Source organism: Anguilla rostrata, chromosome 2, assembly GCF_018555375.3.
Source record: "Anguilla rostrata isolate EN2019 chromosome 2, ASM1855537v3, whole genome shotgun sequence".
Classification (NCBI taxonomy): domain Eukaryota; kingdom Metazoa; phylum Chordata; class Actinopteri; order Anguilliformes; family Anguillidae; genus Anguilla; species Anguilla rostrata.
Genome location: NC_057934.1, coordinates 47064886 through 47085173, shown reverse-complemented (window position 1 = coordinate 47085173; position 20288 = coordinate 47064886). Strand labels below are relative to the sequence as shown.

The window sequence follows — 20288 nt, the reverse complement described above, 5'->3', positions numbered from 1 at the left end:
AACCTCAGCACAACACACAGCCTACTGTTTTACACATTGCATGTCTGATGTTAAGACAATAATGTTCCCACATCCAGTAGAACAGTAAGCCCTTTGTTATATTACGAAAAGGTTTCACTCTATTCATCTCATAACACTTAGAGAATACATTTTTACCAGGAATCCTCAAAACAGATCATAAAACAAATAATTATTAAAATTATAATTGCCAGCATCATCCATTTTATCATGTTGTGGTGTAGCTACCGTAGATGGAAATGTCATGAAAATTAATAGCATGCCCCTGTGTACGCCTGGGTGGAGTAACAGTGCTAAGAATAATCAACTTGTGTTAAGAACCCCTGTCATTCGTGTGATTCCTGTCAGTCACACTTGCTGGCACAGACACCGCCCTGATGTTAGCATGCTGAAGAGTTAGTGTGACTGTGTTTATCGTCTTTTGTCCTTGAACTAGACAGAGCCTGGCCAGCCAATTAGTGCTCATTCTCTGCTCCTCCTCTTTTGATTAAAGGGTAGATTAGGCATGCTTCACTTCGCAGGGCTTGGGGAAGCTGTAGACATTAAAGAATATACTTTACAAGCAATCACTATTTCAGGATTTGTTTTGACTGAAAGTTGTTTGCTGTAAGTCTCTGAACTTTGTTGTTGATAGTTAACGGCATAGAGTGTGATATTTTCTCAGTGAATGACAGGACAAAGTTCATAAGGTCATAGTATACACTTTGGTAGGTCGTTGGCTAATCACACATTGCCCGTTTATCTCTTTATTATTTGAAATATATACAAATGTGCAGTGAGTTGCAGCTTTATGGAGCCCTGGTATAAGCTGTTGCTGTCTGACTGCGTGTCTATTACAGGACGACTGGTAACTGCTGTTGTGATCTTGGTGCTACATTTAAAAATTGACAGGCAAGTGTGAGTTTTCTTTGACTGTTATGTGAATCTCATTCACTGTGGAGACTAAGCACCCCAGTTGTGTTTCAGAGGAGTCTGAGGATCTGTGCTTACATAAAATGGCACAAATGAACCTAATAATTTAAAACTCAGGAGCCCCAATCAGAGCTCCCACCAGTGGAATATCTAACTGTGCCACTAGCCAGCCTCTGTCTGAACTCTGCTAAGAGATGATCACAGACAAGCAAGTCTTTAGACCTCAGCCTCAGATAATTAAAATGTTCTGATTGCTTGCTTGAAAGATGTAGCAGTACGTAATAGTGGTCTGCCCACCTTCCCCATTATCATTACTGGCCAGCGATGCTTGGCTCTGCTCTGCCCTGGTCTAGAGCATCTGAGAACCTTCACTGAACTGTGACATGTTGCCTTCATAGTTACCTTAATTGGATTGAATGGGATGTTTATGCCTTGGGTCTTTATGTAACGGTTTGACCAAGTATGGGGTTGCCTCTCCATCCCTTGGAGCGGGGAGATCAGTGATGTCTTTGTATGGTCAGCGGAGTGCTGATCCGGTGTGCACAGTCCAGGCTTTTCAAAAGAGTTGAAGATTAAAAGAAGCACAAAAGCACATCAAAGCAATGCGATCCAAGACCTGTGTGTGTTTGAAAGTCCTCCCCGGGCGGGGTGCAGCTGCTGAGCCACCTGGGCGCCGGCCTGGTCAGCGCGGGACAGTCGGAGTATGTACGGCATTTTGGGTTCTGGCCCGACTCCGAGCTCACAGCTGTTCCACCCTTTTCTCCCCTGTCCAGGCGCTGACGCGGACGCAGCACACCAGGAACGCGCTGGTGGCCATGTTGGCAGAGATCCACCCCTCCATCCGGAGTCGAGTGGGCGTGCTCTGCCTCTCCCTGGACGTCCTCGGCCTGCTGCTGGAGGTCATCTGCCCCAAGCTGCGGCCGGTACGCCATGCCCATGTCCCTTTGTCCTTCCGTCTGTCTGTCTGTCCATCTGTCTGCCTGCATGTGATGCCTTCCCATGGCCCATATTAAAAATCCTTCATGTTCTTTTGTTGAGAAAAAAAATCATGTGAAGTGTTCATGTGTCTTTGATTATTAATGGAAAATGGCCCTAATGCGGTAGAACACTTTTTTACGGGTGGATATGCATGTCTTTCTTGCAGTGACGGTATGCTAATACATCTAACAAATTGGCTTAATAGCTTTCTATCATTGGGGTTATACAGTTTTCTGTAAAAAATATTCATATGCTAATCTGCCCCTGTTTGTGTAGTGCAACAATAAAAATTATACTAAATATTTTTAATATTTGTATAACACTTATCGTATAAATTGCATTAAAGAATCATGGAAACTATGCACGTGCATGCAATGAGACCCTTACGGAAACTTTGAATAAATTACAATGATGAATCCATGTAATAGAGCTAAATACACTTGGGGTCTTAGAAGTTAGAGTGCTGGTTATTCTGAGCAGATCCTTTGACAGTATTTGGTAATGCTGCATATTTGCATTTGTTCATTAATCATAGAGATTTGTCCTCCCTGTTGTATTTTATTTAGGCTATAACGCACATTTATGGTAGGCCTGCTGAGACCCGGAAGCATGTCTTGTCCCAGTCTGGGAGTAGTCCAGCCGATGTACTTGTGGACCTCTTCTCAGATGTGCAAATCTCCCGAGGGACTCGCAGGCCATTGCAAAGCAAATCAAGGGCCGAGGTGCTCGTAACAGCAGACGCCGGCACGCCGGTGGAGGTGATCTAAAGTCACTTATAATCAGACGCCTCCCAGCATGAGTGTGGAAGTAATTAAAGAGACAGCGGTGCCCCGACTTTCCGTCCCGCACACCTGAGTTAATCCGTTTTCCCAGCAGCACCTGCAGGAGCAGGGCTGCGCAGCGGCCTGCAGGCTGACCCACACAGAAAATCCCCAGGCTTTGTTTTTATTTTTGAATCACTTCTCCTCACGCCGTAAGTACAGAGCGCTCTCCTTTATAATTACTCTTCGCGCTCCTGAAAAGAGGCGGTTTCGTCAGATCCGCGCGGCCTCAGGCCCGCTCTTCTGCGCAGAGGGGAGCGGTGTGAGGTCGGCCGTCACACGAGAGCAGCGCTGGCCGCGCCCTCTCTGAGCGCTCGTCCGCAAGGAGGCTGAGCGATCGGCCATTTTGAAAACACCTTTGGCGCACGTCTCGTTGGCCGCCGCGCGTGAAAATTTCCCAACTCCTCTCCCACAGGCTTGCGTCTTGCGTAACTTGAGCTCTGTCGCCACTCCTCTATGTGGGCATTCTGTGAGCCGCTCCAGGCCTGGCGTTCCCTTACCAGTCCTCCACAATTGAGATGAAAGGCAGAGGAGCCGGTTTTGAGGCGGTGTGTGTGCCCAGGGGAGGAGTTTAGGGAGGAGCGCGTGGGCTCCCTTCACTGCCCGGCGCGGTGCGCGTGCTCAGGGGCCGAAAGGCCTTCTTCTGAAGGGCGCTGGATAATGCAGCCGGCCCCCGTGCCTGTGGGCGAGCGACTGCGCATCGTTACGGGAAGCGGAGAGCGAGTCACCGCTGCGTCAGGCACCGGTGCGTCAGGCTCCGGTGCGTCAGGATGATTCGTTCCAGCCTTCGTCAGAGACAGAGGGAAGAGGAAACTGCAGGATTCCCATCCCCGAGTCTCTCCGCCGTATCCGCTGAGCTGGTCGGCCTCAGCCTTCCTTTCTCCCGTCTGGGCATGTGCGATGGCCTGCGTCTGGCTCCCTCCAGGCCACGGTACACGCTGTGCTGGTTGAGGAGCCCCCCTGCACCCGAGCTCTAATCAGAGCGGGTTCTGAGTGCACTCAGTCCTGGCCAGGCCTCGGTTTGCTGAATATGATTAGCGGATTAAGCCTGTCGTTGAGCAGGGATCCCAGCGGGCTTGTGTCTGTGTGTTTGTGTGCACCCGTCGCTCGCTAATGAGACCTCTCCCCTCCCAGGTGAACCCTCAGCTGTACAGCATGCGGGAGAAGCAGCAGTTGGTAGAGCTGGTTGACACCATGCTGTCCTACAACCTCACCTATCGCCAGGACCGCTCTCCGGAGGGCCAGTACATGTACCTGCTGGAGCCGTGAGTACCTGAGTGACTGAGTGAAGCTGCCCCAGTCGCACAGCCAACGCTGCACCGCTCGGGAGTGGAGGCTGGCTGTTCGACAAGTCCTGCCCCGTGTATACATCAGGGATCTTCCTGGGTTTAGTACTGTGTGTGCAGAGTGCATCGTAAACCTGCATGTTCTGTGATCTGTGCAATGTGATAAAACCCCGTAACCACATTGCTGGAATCATGGGAAAGGTGGATTTATGATGCACTCCACACATATTAAAGCCAGGAAGATCCCCAAGTTCTTTTACTTCCCACACCCCACAGAGTGAACATACTTTTGGTCTTGATGCACTGGTGAAGTTACATGCTGTTCACTTGAGCCTGAGCAGTATTTTATTGTTGATTCTAAGTAATAACATTTTACCTCTTTATCATTTCGAAGGCTCTATTTTAAGTAACCAGTAAATCTTGCTACCAATTCAAAGTCAGAACATTGAAGTGATTTGACCTGCTTTTCCTCCCACTATGGTTCAAAACGGCTCTAAGCTGAGGTACGGCTGAACTGTCTTGCTGAATAATTCAGATCGGCCCTGTTCTCTGTACGTGGCTCTTAGCTCTGCAGCGCAGTTTCGTGTACTCAGCTGCCTTCTACTGCTAAAGCGCTGTGCTTGCTGGGAGTTGCAAAGCAATGAAAGACAACTTACTGCAAACAGCCTTTCATAGGTGAGCTGACAGAGCCTCTATTTGAGGAGACTATATATACATATGGGATTGGGTGCAGGTTTGTATGGTGGTAGAGGCATGTGTTTTTTTTTTTAACAGTCTTGCTATATTTGGGTCCCAGGTGTTCTTGAGTGAGCTGAATGGCTTAATTTCTTATGCAATTACTTTTTCAGATGCTCCGTTTAGTGTTTGAAGCTTAGCCTGTTCAATTTTTGGGCTTGATATAAAGTTTGCTGCAACTTTTAAAGTCATAGCATTTGAAAATTGTGTTTGTCCAGTTTTTACACTCAATAATTTTTGTTTTATTGTATGTATATATCAGAATGTGTTAACTGGTCGTGACAAACTGTCCACTGAATTGTAAAAACCATTGATGTGGCTGCTGGGTGGCTCATTTGGTTAAGGCACCATGCTGTGAGGCATGGATGAGTCACATGGTCTTTGATTGAATCCAGACTGGGCCAGTACCGTCTGTGACTGGCAGCTTCATAAGGCGATGTGCAATTGACAATTGCATCGCCCAGACAGTGGGAGGCTTTTGGTTGGTTAGGAGTTTGAGTTTCATCTCTGTCTGGTTACCCCCGCTTGTCAGTCAGGTGCTCGTGGACTGCATGCTAAAGCTGCATATGAAAGGTCTTCCTCTGGCTCCACTCTGCGAGGTTAGCTGTAGTCTGCGGTGTGAAAAGAAGCAGCTGGCGACACCACATGCTTCGGCAGAGAAGCACGGATAACTACACTTTCCTAATCAGCAGTGGGGTCGTGCGTGAATGCGGCTGTGGTTACAGACAGTTGGCCATTCCAAATTGGGGTGGGAATTGGACATGCTCAGCCCTACATTGGGTGCCAAATTTTTAGAAACAAAAAAAAAAGCTACACTTAAGAGAACCATTGACTTGGTCTGTACTGGCTCACGTCCTAATATGGTGCTGGACATGGCCAGAGCTGCAGAAGTTCTCATTCCACAGAACTCCTTAAATGAACAGTGATAAGAGCAAAAAGATGTGCATTCTTTCAGTTTTTGTGAAAAATAATTATTGAAGCTTAAGTATTGTTTTTTGAAATTGTTGAATTTACCAGAAAATGGAAATAATTAGCCATCTTTTTAAAAACCATTCCAATCCAATATGGTTCAGACTAAGAGAACTGTAAGGTTGTCAGTAGGAACACGGTGCGCTAAATTCTGTGCATTATGTTGCTGGTAACATGCACATATGGTGGGACTATTTTTCATTAGAAAGAAATTGAACTTTTTAAGGAACGCAATGCACTGAAAGTTACCAAAATCCCAGCGCTAACAAACATGGCATTGCTGTCAATGTGTGTGCTGGCTATGATGGGAGCAAAAGGTAGTAGGCTATTATTTGATATCATTGGATGTCTGTTGGATTTTATACTGAAATTGCGCTGCAATTGTGCCAACAACAAAATTCACTTCTGTTTGCTGGCAAAGCTTTCCAGAAGCGCATGGGAACGGAGCCAGACACTCAAAGGGGCAATCTAAACATGATCAAAGAGTGGATGGATGTGCAAGTGGCGGAAGTCTACGCTGTTTAAACTTATGCTGCCAGTCCATGACTGATGGTGAAGACAACGCCGACACTGCAGTATATGACTACTGACATCATTGGTTATGTTGGGCACATATGCTCCTACGATGATAATATTGTGTTGTCCCACCACAGTACGTGAGGGTGTTATATCTTGCAGACAGCGTTTTTTCCGAGAATGAAAAGTGACTGAATTGTGAAGACATTCATCAGTTTAACGATCACTGAACCTTAACTGTGAAGTGCTGGGTGGGTCATACTTGCAGCTGTTGCTGTTATTTATTTGCCTATTAGGATCTAGTGTTTATGTGCTTTTGAGGAGTGCAGCTATGGCTGTGTCCCGTAGCTTAGACATTGCATGTTCATCCTGGTTGTCTTTAGTGACAGATGTGGCGCTTCTTTGATGGGTACTAGCTCCCCGTGGTGAAATTCAGCCTGTTGTGTGGAAAATGGTCACTAGCTCCCAGCCAAGTGCATCGTAGGGCATGTAGTTCACCTGTAGTGCTTCTCGCCTTGATGTACCAATAAAATGCCTTGATTTTATATCAGAGTGAAAAAAACAGCTTTTTGTGATAAATAGCTATTATTTAGAACAAAATTAGAATTCTACCTGAAGTCAGATTCTTGGAGTTTTTTTATTGTTTTTTGTACATTACATTACAATATATTATATTATTCCAGCTAAAACAAATGAAAAGACATACTGTCTTTATCTACTACTTCCTGTTCAGCTTACTGAAACTACATTCTCTCATAATGCATTTTTTTTCCTCCTGCCCACGGCAATGCTAAAGGCAAGCATTGTAGTCTGGGAAAATGAGGCAGTGAGCGAAAAGAAAATAATGATCACTGTTCATTTTTAAAAGATTTATCTTAAATTCAATAGCTTCATATGTGCAGGACAGCCATGTGCACCTGTTACGAGAGACTATATTGCATTTGGGCTCTGAACTGTTAAGCCCCATTTGGTCTGTCTGCTGGAGTGAATGGTAGTGATGCTGGGTTTTTTTAAAATTTGGAACTTGCTGATATGACATTTAAGGAAGTGTTACGGTGAATTATATTATTTTTTCACAGGCACACACACACATATATAGATTTTTTTTAGTGAGTTTAAAAATATGATTTTTGGGTAAGATTACTCTTTAATATTGACTGATTGTTTTAACCAGATGCCCTCTGTGAAGTTTTTTTGGGTAGGAATGGTTGTATGATGATGATATTGTTGCGAATTCAATAAGCCATGCTATGTAATTGTCATTACATGGAATTACAAGGAATGAACACAATCTCCTTATCCACTGTCTGGGGGGGGGGTTGCAGTGTTTAGTACTGGGGAGTATGGCATGGGATATTTATACTTGTCCAGTGTGCTGTTCATTGGATACTGTTGCATAACAGATGTGGGAATGAAGGGACGCTGCATTGTCTTGACCTTATTTATTTCCCGCTGGTCACTTGCGTGAACTGTTCTCATCATTGCCTGGGAAAGGCTTTCCCCTCTCGATGCTTTGATGTGCTTCTTTCATTGATTCACTCCTAGTTCCTCACTGTTTTTTCCCCTCTGCCTGCGCTACCTCGGCTTCCTGCGCTGCCCTCCATTACTCTCTGTTTAAAGCAGAGGAGCGTGGCCCAGCCCTGTGGGGACGCTGCTGGGGCTCTCGGCTTGACCTTGCTGCAGGGACGGAGGCGTGCTCTCTGCCACCGCCGCTGGGCTACAGGTCTGCTGCCCTGAGGCAGACACAGCCGCTGGCAGTCAGGAGATCAGGGCGCAGCGGACGGGTTTGGAGGGGGGCGCTGAAGGCGGTCGGTCTCCCGCGTCCCTCCCCTCTATTCCTCCGCCACTGGCCGCCGTGCAGCAGTCCTTTCTCCAGCTGCTGCCAGGAGACCACAGTGACCTCCGATTGGGAGATTGGCAGCCACGACTGAGCGTAAAGTGGGCGTCGCCATACGTTCAAAGGAACTGACTGACCACTGGAGGCGGCACTGCGGCAACACCCCTACGCTTACCTCGCAAACTGCACCAACATGCCAGCGCGCATACATGGAACCCGGCAGCATTTTGTTTTGTAGCCTTCCGTCCCGGCATGTTTTGGCTACCGTTTTGCCTGGCCTGGCTGTTTTGGCTCACCCTGGTTTGGCTGAGCCTCTCTTTGCTCCCTTTCCCTGACCTGCGTTTGAACGGCGTTCCTGGCACGCGGTGCGCTGGGGACTGGAGGATGGGTGAGCCGTGGTGCAGCACAAGCCTGCTCAGCGCCTGCCTATTTTTACACTTTCGAGATCATCTCTCTCGCTGATGCTGCAACGGTTGCTAAGCACCCCCTCAGCTGTTGCTGTACAGAAGGGTATTTCTGTGTTAAATGGAGGAATTCCACTTCGCCACTGCGGATGGGGGCAGGGGGAGGGGGGGGGCACTGGAGGGGCCGTCTCTGCCTGATACCACTTCCAATCTGACCGCCGTGATGAGCTCATAACAGTCACGACACTCACCCCGCCGCTTGTGTACAGGAGACATACCTCCAAGACGCGCATCCAGCACTACTAAACTGGCAGGGGAAAGGAGTGTGCCGTTCAGCCTCCAGGATTGCTGCTTGTCTGTTCCCTGTATGTGCGTTATGTGTACAGCCTTGCATCTGCTCATGTTCTTCAGCGTCTCATAATTTACAGATCTATACCTCAACTACTGAAACCTGCATATTAATAATTAAAAAAAAATGTTATTACAAGATGATACAGCCATTGAAACATGTATTGAATATGTGTGCCTTTTTAGTGCTTTAGGAAATGAAATGTACTGCATGCTTTTAAAACATAATTCTGTTTTTGACCTAATCTGTATCTGATAAAAATCATTTTTCAAAAATTGAAAAGCATCTCTACCTTGGATTCCATACAGTGTGGAATTTTGTGACCGAGTTTTTTATTTTTATTTTTTTATTCATGGATCAAAATATGTCCATACATAAACTTGTATGGTTAATAAATTGTTGCTGTTATTGTTACTATTGTTATATATCTTCAATCTGGAAGCATATAGACTTATTTTATTTGAAATATGCTCTTTCAACTATTAAGGCAATGACTGTATTTAGTCCTAGCAAAATTACTGCAATTTAGGTTTAAAATGGGTGATTTGGGCACAGTTTTGGTTCATTCTAACTCTTCAGTGGGGCTGTGAATAATCTTTTAGAATTCCTGTTTTCTGCTGTGCTGGAGATTTCACTCAAAGGAAATTAGCAGCATATTCAGCTAGTTTGTCAAAATGGCAGAAACACCTCTTCAAATGAACACATCCAGCATCCTTCATAAGCTCTTATTTTGCAGGCCGTTTATTTTAGCTGTCATTTGATCGTGCAGCATTTGACTTAATCCTCGCGCTTTGTATTTGAACACTTCGGATTAAAGATTATCTTGATTGCTGTGGTTTTAGCTGAATGCTGGTGTTTCTGAGCATTTTAGTTTCATCAATATGAGGTTGAAATGAATGTAGATTAATGAAATTTTTTTTTATTTTAACTTGTGATTAACCCAATATCGGTTGTTTATCTAGACTGTAGGAAAGCTAGCAGCACAGTGAAGGGCCTCTATGAGAGGTTAGACGCTGCTCCGCAGGTTTAAGGGCATAAGGCTCTCTGAGGCCTGCTTCATCCGCTCGCTCGCCGAGCCGCCAGCGCGGCGTATCCGCTCTGGCCCTTACGAGTGTTAATTAGAAGCGCTGGGGGCAGGGGGATTTGCCGCCACGCTGGAGCCTGTTGTCGCTCTCAGATCTCCTGAGAGTGGAATCTGGAGATTGTTAACATGGTCCAGAGCACGTTTCGCCTTATCCTCTTTGCCATTTTCCGTCATCTGCAGAGGAAGTCGTTTTGGAATACACACACAGCGGAAAACGTACAGTAGAGTGTGACATAAGACAGGTTGCGTCCATTTAATTCCAGCGTCTGCAATTTGTACAGTCCCCCCCAGCACCTGCTGAGAGCTTTAATTTTGATGTTTATGTCGGTCTGTTTATGCTCTATTTGGACCAATTACATGAATGGAACACCTGTGTTTTCAGAATTATAATATTTCACTCTCTGATGTACAAACAATGTCTGTGTGGATGTGCTCTCTTAAACTGGCAAATGTGTGTGTGTGCGTGCGTGCGTGCCCTTTATTGAAATGGAAATGTCTATCAAGCATTAAGCATCTTTGTTTGTATCTACAGAGAATCATTATTGGATCTGTTTGTACAGGCTGTGCACCTATAATCCAAAGTGTCACATTGTGCTGAAATTTACTCAGAAATTCCACTGACGGGAAGATTGTAGATATTTTTTCCCCCACTCAGCATAGACATTAGCGGCTACACAAAGACCAGGGCAAATCTCGCATTATGATATTACATTTTCACAAAATGATCATTTTATAATGGTGCGAGAGCAGAGTGCTGCTTTGTAAAGTCATGGAAGAGGGCTGATAATTATGCACTGGGGACAAGGCGATAATCTCATAAGGATTGCGTAACTGCAGGGAAAGCGCTCCTATATCGTGATAGTTTCAGTCTGTTTATTCAGCCAGTGATTATACATGACCTGCTCAGTTATTGAAATAGCAGGTTTCCCAGCAAATTGCAGAATTGAATATGTAAATTGAATATGTAAGCTCCTTAGTGTATGGTGTCCCGTCACTGTGGAATGATGTATGGCCCTCCCCTGAACCCCTGAAGACATCCAGTGGGTTTCTGGGATTGTTGCTTTTTGTTGCATTTGGCAGCCAAGTAAGCTGATTTAACCACTTTACGTAGAAGTTGTTCCATTAGGTCCCATTTTATTTTGATGCCCGACGCATGACAAGCTGAAAGTTAAATCCCTGTCATTATCTCCCCGACTGCTCAGCCAGCGTGGCTGTGAGGCGTGCTCAGTGCACACTCTGTGTTCTCTCTCAGAGAAGAGAGGGCAGGACTGAGCTTCTCACAGTCCCCGAACCACACGTTCTGTGTGCAGTCAATGCATTTCAATTGTGCCCCTCTGTTGCCGAATGTGCTATCCGCACTGGAGGCGCACGTGTTGTTATTTTCCATCGCGGGTGATGCTCGGACGGAGCCCTGTGTGCGCGAATGCGATGCGATGGGGAGCAGGGCGGGAGGAGGCTAACCGCTGCGGTTCTCTCGGGCCCCGCAGGAACGTGGAGGAGGCGGCGCGCTTCCCGGGCCTGCCCCCCCGCCGGCAGCTCACCTACCAGGCCAAGCAGATGATCGCCAGGGAGATCGAGCTGGAGAGGATGAGGCGGGCCGAGGCTGTGCTGCAGGCACGCAACCCGCAGCGGGTGAGACAGACGCTACGCCGACGCCGCAGGGAAGGACAGACGCGTGCGCCGTCGCAGGCTTTGAGTAGAGAGAGAGGCACACTGTGTACACATGTGCACACACACACACACACACACACACACACACACACACCATATTTAACACACTAAAGCAGGTTGCAGTTCATCCTTGCGGTGCTTCAAAATTAATGGAGCCCTTAAGCCTGCATGGTTCATACCCCTCTTCTTACCCCTCAGTACACATGTTCATGTTTTTTTTTTTTGTTTTTTTTAAAACATAAATTTGTTCCACTGTTTGTAAGGGGGTCTTTATGGTCAGTCATCTCTTCTAAGGAGGAATTGTGTGTTCATGTGAGCTAATTCCCCTAGACGTCCATTAAAGATTTATTAGGAGAACCATGTTTTATTAAGCAGCATTTACTGGGCTGGTAGAGAGGAAGGAAAGGGATGGGACTTTGTATTTCTCTCTTGTGAAAAGTGCCCAGAGGTCAGTTCTTGACAAAACATGAGAAGTAAATCTCAGATGTACTGTATGTTGTGCAGAGAATAGTCTCGATGGATGTTCAACTATCATATTCAAACTTTAGGTGTAAATATTTCACTTTAGGCCACACACTTCACATAGACAGAACAGTTTATTGGAGAGGATGTATTTTGTCCAGATTTATGTATTTTTAGCCATGAAATATATATTAATTCTGCTTCAGCAAAAAATCTAATTTTTTTGTTTCGTTGTTTCTTTGAGTAGAAACAAAAAAAAAGTTTTTCTGTCGTAATGATTTCATGAGGAAATGCAGTACCCTACCTGTATGGTTTGCCCCAGTCGCGTAGACCATGCATGCCAGGATGAGCCACTTCTCTGCAGCTCAAAGCTTTCCCGAGAGTGGGAAGGATTACCTCATCGCTCACTCTGTCTTCCCTCTTTCCTCTCCCCTCAAAGTATGCGGAGAAGAGGGGCTGGTTATTTCTGTAATGCCTGTCCATGAATTGTTAATGCCTGTGGATTGCCTGGCTGCGCTTTGCTGAGTTTCTCCTGGTTAATTAGGCCTGGGGGACAGAGGGAGAAAGAGAGGGAAGGATGGAGAGAGGAGAGCGGGGTGGTGTCACCAAGGCAGGGAGTTGGGGGAGAAGGCTGCTCCTGCGAGACCGGCCCATTTGCGCGGTGTTTTGGATAAACAGAGCCCGCAGGTGAGGTGCGGGCGGCGCCGCCCGTTCTGACAGGAGAGGCAGCTGCCGCACCCTGAGGCCTGATGGGCAGAGGGCCGCTCAAAATCTATATCCTGGCGCGCCGTAAAATGTGTATCAATAACTGCATCAGCGATGGAAGGGCCTCCTCTCACCGGCCCCAGAGATGAGTCTCCCCCCTTCTGTCTGCTGCTCTGATTTTATTTTCAATGGAAAGGTGTCTGATCACTTCAGGCTATTTGGTACTGAGCATATGGTAGACCGGTCTTTTACAGGAGGAGACTCGCACGTCACATCAGAGCCACAATTCAGCTGTGGATACAAGTCTTTGATGAACATTAACTGACCAGATTATTCATCCGTTTCAAATATTGCCTTAGAGGGGCCAAATCCACAGTCCAACATGCCACCAGACCTTTTCAATTAATGGCAAGTTTGCCAGCTATGTTGTAGCTTAGAAGTTTATGTGGTTTTACTGTACTTATTATTTATAATTATTCATATCCAGAGGGCAAGTAGATATGGGGACCAATACATTCAAAATTTTATTTTAAAATACTGCAAATGGTAATTGACCAGGCTGTTCAAAAGAATTCCCACAAGCTAACAGCACTGTTTAAAACAATCCTTGTCCGTTTACATGCTTGAAGTCCAGTAGACTCATTCCAGTTAAACAGGATCAAATTAGACCACCACTAATTTGAATCACCTTGACAGTTCAGTTTTAAAGGTAACAGAACATGGTGAGTTTGCCATTCGGTATTTTAGGTAATGCAGAGTAGGGAAGTAAGGGGTCAGATGAAGGAGAAAAGTGTTTGAGAGTGCCTTATATAAGGTTTGAAGTGGATAACACTCGTACAGAGGAGAATCGGTCGTGTTGACGTGGAATTCTGAAAAAATGCAGAATCTGTAATGCAAATATTCTGAGGTCTTTTTTTTAAAGATTACAACTGCCAATGACCCAGACTTGAACCACAACAAAATAGTTATTCCTGTTTCTTTGAACCAATCATCTTTTGGTGTCTGACATTTGTATTGCTTATTGATCATAATATTTACGCAGCCATTTGTAGCATATTGAGAACGAAAGAGAAGGTGCTTAATTTTAATGAAAAGTTGAAAAACCAGATGTTATGGTTTCGCTAACATGAGTGAATAAAAATGGAAATCACTCCTATGGTTCATTATGAGAATTATGGGAAAAATAATTCATTTTACAAAAACGCCGTTGAATTAGTGTAAAACGTCAATTTTGAAATGTCCTGATTCTAAAGACACAGTATTCCATTGGCTAGCTCGACCACTCAGAATTTGGAGAGTAGTTTGGCTTCAGTGCTCTGGGTGATTTGGAAGGGGAATTTTAATAGGAAGTGTACCCCATTATGGGAACCTCTGTAATCATTACCTGAACATGTGGACATTTCTGTACTGTGTGATTTGTTCTTGGTTTGTGTGTGTCTCTGACCATATGCTTCCATGTCAATGAAGAGGAATGAGGAGGAGAAGAACACCGCCAAGCACAGTGGAAGTCTCAAACCAGCTGCCAGGAACCACCAGCAGAGACTGGAAAACATTGTGAAGCAGACAGTGGTGGAGACCAGGGTAAGCCCCTGTTCAGTCTCTTCATTTCCATCTTTGGAAAAGGCTTCGCATAACAAGGAGCACTCATTTGATTGAATGGTCTATTTAATCAGTGCGATTTTCTGGATCTTTGGAAAAGCGCCTCTCCTGCACAGATGCGTCTGTCATCTTTCCCTGTCACATACTCCTTACCCGCACCCTCTTGAGTAACAGAAGGAGCTTTTTTTTGGACTGGGGTGGAAACGCTACCCTAATTAATGCCCATTTTATACAACCACAGTTTAAAAAAAAGGGTGATTGCGTTCATGCCGCGAGACACAATTTGAGTGCTGAGTGGGCCTGATCGCACTGCACTCTGGGAGAGCAATGCGCGCTGTGAAGTAGGGTCTGGTCCACGCCCAGGGCGCTGGGGCGCTGCTGCCGCACCGTGGCCTGCTTTCGGGTCGGCCCTGGTTACGGTGCGCTGCGCTGCCGCGCCCCGAGGGCGGACAGGCGGCGTATCTCGCGCCTGCGGAGAGAGGCGTCGGGCGCCCACTGCATGAAATCAGTGGGGTGAACTGGAACCCGCACATCTCCCAAATGTGCAGTCAGACTGAAGAATGCTTCTTACCGCACTGACAAGTGAGGTGTGATTAAGTGTAGTTGAAATATTTTCTTTAGTGTTTTTTTTTTAGTGTTCTTCCACGGTAGTCCGTTACACCATTACACTTGAGACACTTCTCATCGTAGCATGCACCTGCCTCATTAATTATGCTGACGATAATTGAATAAATGTGCTTTCTCAGTGGAAAACGGAGGTGTAAATGATACACCTTGTTGCAGCTCCTTTTCTCGTAGCCGGCACCCTGTAGCCTTCTCATGGCTCTCCCTGCTGCTAAGCAGGTGTGGGCTTAGCTAGCACTTGGAAAAGAGGTCTGGGAAAAACTCATTTGCTTCTGGAAGAGGTGTCAGTGGGCCAGTAGGGGGCATAGTTCCCTCTGGACTAAATATAAATCCAGTGTCCCAGCGCAGTGTGAGGGGTATTGTGCTAAAGAAGGTGCCATCTTTCAGATGAGACAGTAAACCAAGCTCCTGACTCACTTTGGTCATTAAATGTCTTAAGACAATTTTTGATACTGTAAGGGTGTTGCCCCAGGATCCTGGTGAATTTCCCACAAAAAGACTGGCTCTACATCTGGCCACCTAATCATCTGACTGCATCTGACTGCCTGCAAAATCCATCACACAATCCTACCTACATTAATTCCCCAGGTCCTCACTGCAAAAGACAATTGAGTTTTTCAGTTGACCTACTTTGGTTAGGTTAAGTCAATAAAATAAAAGTGGCGGATTGATATTTCAGGTATGATGCAGTGGGCTTCACTCTCAGCCCTGTCATAAGTGGTATGATTACAGTGGTGCGGATGATTGACTTCCCATACTTAATGGTCACCTGTCTACAGCTTAATATCTGCAGATGCCAGGGCAGAGTTAGACTCTGCTGTGCCTGTGCCCGGTGCCAGCTGCATTGGCATGGTGTAGACAAGGCCTGTTTGGTGCCTGTCCTCTAGGCCTCTGTTAGAAGGTTGGTTCTTTGGCACTACACTGCTGTACCATTCGTCTTACAGGAGGGAAATGCTGTTTCGAGTGCTCTTGTGCTGTCCATGCTAACCAAAACATTCTGGTAATGAGAGACATTTTCAGGGTCCCACAGTATGTAATTAGAACAGTAAAGCTTTTACAAAGCTTTGGCTGACTCTAAGAGAACCTTTCAGAGCATACATTCTTATTTCTGACTACGTTATTTGATTTAGCAATAATCTATTGACTAAAACACCTTGAAAATATACTTTCTTTTTCATGAAACTTTAATGAGTTTTTGTCTACAAAAAAATTGACTAAATGCCCTTTCAGACTTTGTTGACTAGAATTGTGACATTCCAGCCACATTTCTGAGATATCGATGGATTATGGAGATACCTATGCATCAAAATTCATAAATACATTTTATATAAAATAATGTTGAGAATGCTAAGTTACCATATACAAATCATAATACTATCACCAGGGTGGCCTGGCCAAAGTTAAAAATTTTTTTTACAGAAATGTGTTACAAAGAGAACATTATAGGATGGAGATGCCCCTCCTTCCCATCTTAAGTTCTTAGTGACATAATGTCATACCCAGTCAACTGATGATGAAGATGGCTTTTAAGATTTCTGAGGGGCATAAGCAGGTGCAGTCTGTATGTATTTGGACAGTGAACAATTTTGTTTAGCGCTGTACACCAGCGCTTTGGATTTGAAATAAAACAATGAATATTAGGTTAAAGTGCAGATTGTCAACTTTAATTTAATGTAGTCTAAGGGTTGCAGACTTCAGGTAGTCATTGATTCCAAAGGATTTACAACCAAGTACTAAATATGACGACTAAGATTATGTTAGTTTGTTTAATTACTTTTGGCCCCCCAAAATGGGCGACTGTGTATAAGAAGGGCTGCAAATCTTATGCGTTTCGCCCAATTAAGATGTAAATATATGCAAATTAAAGCTGACAGTCTGCACTTTAACCTCATATTCATTGTTTCATTTCAAATCCAGTGTGCTGGAGTACTAGAACAAAAACAAAAAAAAATTGTTGTCCAAATACTTATGGACTGCACTGTAGCTGGCTGGCATGATCTGGCTTCCAGCAAGAAGTCATTAGCTAAAAGGACCGACTGACCGTTTCCCTTATATGCCATTCTGAGTAGGTCTGGTTTTGTTGCAGTGTACTGGTTCAGCATAAACATTCCCTAATATGCTTAAGGATAGTCTAACATCTTATTATCCCAAAGACAATGCATTCCTGTTTAGGTATGAATTTAACTTTATCATGGACTCCTGAACAGTGCATTTGTAATGTGATACACTGCTTAAACCAGGGGGGTTAGCCGCACAAGGCAAAAGGGATTGATACAAACTAACATTTTCCTCATGGTTTTCTTGTTGCCTTCCATTTTTGAAAAAAAATTAATGTGTTCCTGCAGAGAGATTTCATACTTTGAATCCAAATCTCTGAAGGTAGGCGGGTAGTGTGGGAAGTGGCTTCTAATGTAACCGTTGGCTATATTTGAGCCTCATTCTTTTTTTAACTCTCGTACTGTAAATTTATTTGGAACGGAGCCAGCGCCAGCCCTGCTGTAATAAACTTTGTCTGAACCACTTCTTGCTCCTCGTTAGTGACCCGAGCAGAGGACCCCTGCACTGCATGCGCACATGGTTTGAGCGGCTGTGGCCACTCCCACTTTGAGGGAGCGCTGTGTGAGGTGACAGCCGGGCCACTGCTCTTGGCCACTCCTCTCATGTGGGGCGCTGCTGCTCCCTCGCCTCTGGGTCTGCTAACAAAGCACAGGAGATTAGAGAGCTGTCATCTGCAGGCTTTAATCTCCAAAAAAGGCATGGCTCTGCCATTGCCTCATCAAAGCACAAAGCCTGCCCGTCTATTCATTTACAACTGCAAGATTATGCGCGCGTGTGTGCGAGATCTCCGTTTGAGAGGTAGAAGTGTTGCTGCTATTAATATCTACATTTTCAGTCAGAATGACTAAATTTCTCTTTCATCTTGTAAAGTGCCAATTAGATGCCATGTTAACTAATTGACAGCAGTTGGCACGCTGTGTAGGGTAGATTTCTGCGAGTTGGCTGCAGCTAGTTGCTGGAGGGATGAGCCTCGATGTTAAAGTGAAGAAACAGTCTGTCCCTTGGCTCGGTTCAGACAGGAGGCAGTTGCTGGAGGGTGACACGCAAGCTACCAGAACGCAAACATATTTGGCCCACAGGGAACGGATCAGCAGTGTAATGAGTCTACATGGGCGTAACAAGCTCTAGGGCTGGGGCTTCTTTGTAAGGCAATGGAAAACTCCTGACTGCAGCTGCATTCTCTGCAGATCTCACACTGCAGTCTCCAGAACACTCTTTTTATGTCCATCACGGACATTTAATCTCAGTCATTCTCTTAACTGCCCGATAATATTCAGACATTAGCCATCTGGAACATCCCAAGCATTCTTAAACACTGTTTCTAGCATAATCTAAACTCAGCCCCAGCATCCAATGCAAATTTGCGCAAAATCTAATTAGCAGAGAGCAGAACCGGTAGAAGAGGTGTGAGGAATCTTTCCTGTGTTCTAATTTTAGCCCTTAATGCATGCTCTTACCTTCACCTGATTCCCCTGCTACTAAAGTAGAGGAAATGTGAGAGACGTGCAGGTGCTGAACAGCACTGAGAGATTCTTGCTGTGGCCAGACTCCCGGGGAGTTCTTTGACAGAACTGGATCACGTCCTGTCTGGGGACTGGACCATCCTGGCCCAGTGGGGATTTGAAATGAATGGGAACAGCACGTTGAACGCGCTGAGGAGAGATGCCTTATGCTTTTGAGTTTCATACATGCGTGTCCTTTGGAGTCAGGTCAGAAATATCTGGGACATGGGGACACCCTTCCCCCATCTGGCCTGTATGGAGCTCTGGGCCAGCCGTAGTGGAGGCTCCTGTCTCAAAGACCGACCACCATGTTTAACCTTTGGCCCAAAGCATGGCGGCATGTGACTCATTATTTGATAACCCTCTCTCAGGTTTACACTCACACGGGCCAGATAAAGAGCTCTAATGGTTTCCCAAGCAGCTGAGCTAAGAGGCCGTCTGTTCCTATCTGGAGGAAGACTTTTAACGTGTTAATGCCCCTCCTGGCTGAGCTCCAGAGGACTACTCTACCAGAGCAGGCGGCAGTACCCCCCAACCCCACCCCCCGCCCTCTGGCTGTGAGGGTCGTCCACACGCTGTGCGGCGAGCAGCCAGACAGAGACGGAGAGGGAGGACGCAGGAGACGCTGGAGCTGCAGTGATGTGGCAGGATTTTGCCATCTAATCCCAGCGCCGCAGAGAAATCAGGTTAATGGGAGATGCTTGGCTTTAGCCTTATGCCAGCGTGCAGATCCGCTTTGAAGGCCAACGCTGGCGCTTAGGAGACCGTGCCATAATGCCACACAATGTCAGCACAGAACCCCTGCCATAATGCCAGCACAGAACCCCTGCCACAATGTCAGCACAGAACCCCTGCCATAATGCCAGCACAGAACCCCTGCCACAATGTCAGCACAGAACCCCTGCCATAATGCCAGCACAGAACCCCTGCCACAATGTCAGCACAGAACCCCTGCCATAATGCCAGCACAGAACCCCTGCCACAATGTCAGCACAGACCCACTGCCACCAGTTTGTTTACACACCAGGTTCCACTGGTGGCGGAAAGAATTTAAATTGCTTTGGGAAATTATTGGGGTTTTCATGCTTCTGAGAATATTTGATGACAAGTTGGAGCATCTTTCTGTGTCCTAATTTTTATTGGGTATATAATTCACTGATATGCCTAGGACGGATGAGGATTTGCCAGAAACGGGGGGGGGGGGTTGGAATTCTTTTATATTTTACAGGTAATCTTTTTATTTTGTGAAACGGACCGTGCATTTGCCACTACATACAGATTAGTATGGGTATATGCGTGTGAATAGGTGCCCATTTGTTCTTGTGGTTGTGTGCACGCCAATAAATGCCTGTCTTTGCTTTCTCACAAATTAAAAGGGCAGGCAGCCCTAACTGTGAGGTTGTGGTGGCCATTCTGTGAGTATCCTGGCTAGTGCTGATCAGGTTGGAGTCTCTGAAACTCTTGTCTGCAGGCTCTCTGTTGGGACTGAGCTGGGCTGCCCAAGACTGGAACATTATCATTAGCACTTTCTCTCATTGATGTCATTTTAATTGCAATTTTATTCCAGCCGGAGGTGGACTTCTTTGGACGAGCTCTTGTGCCGAAGGAGAAGCCGGTGTCCACTGCAGCCTCGGGTAATGCAGACCAGGGAGGATTCCACGAGTCCTCCCCCTACTTTTATCTGTATGCTTGTGAATGTAAAATTTTCAGTTCTCCTGCGTGTGCTCCATAAGATCAGCTCTAATAAGATCAGCTTTT

At 45.8% G+C, this 20288-nt stretch overlaps 1 protein-coding gene across 2 annotated transcripts in view; it reads left to right on the top strand.

The window, feature by feature from the left end:
• Positions 1-20288, top strand: part of chtf18 (CTF18, chromosome transmission fidelity factor 18 homolog (S. cerevisiae)) — a 30936-nt gene that overhangs the window by 9492 nt on the left and 1156 nt on the right. For both annotated transcript variants that reach the window (XM_064322621.1, XM_064322620.1), the window contains exons 17-21: positions 1704-1853; positions 3864-3994; positions 11397-11541; positions 14215-14328; positions 20098-20164. In XM_064322621.1, the coding sequence (XP_064178691.1) occupies positions 1704-1853; positions 3864-3994; positions 11397-11541; positions 14215-14328; positions 20098-20164 (607 nt within the window). The remainder of the gene's footprint in view (positions 1-1703; positions 1854-3863; positions 3995-11396; positions 11542-14214; positions 14329-20097; positions 20165-20288) is intronic.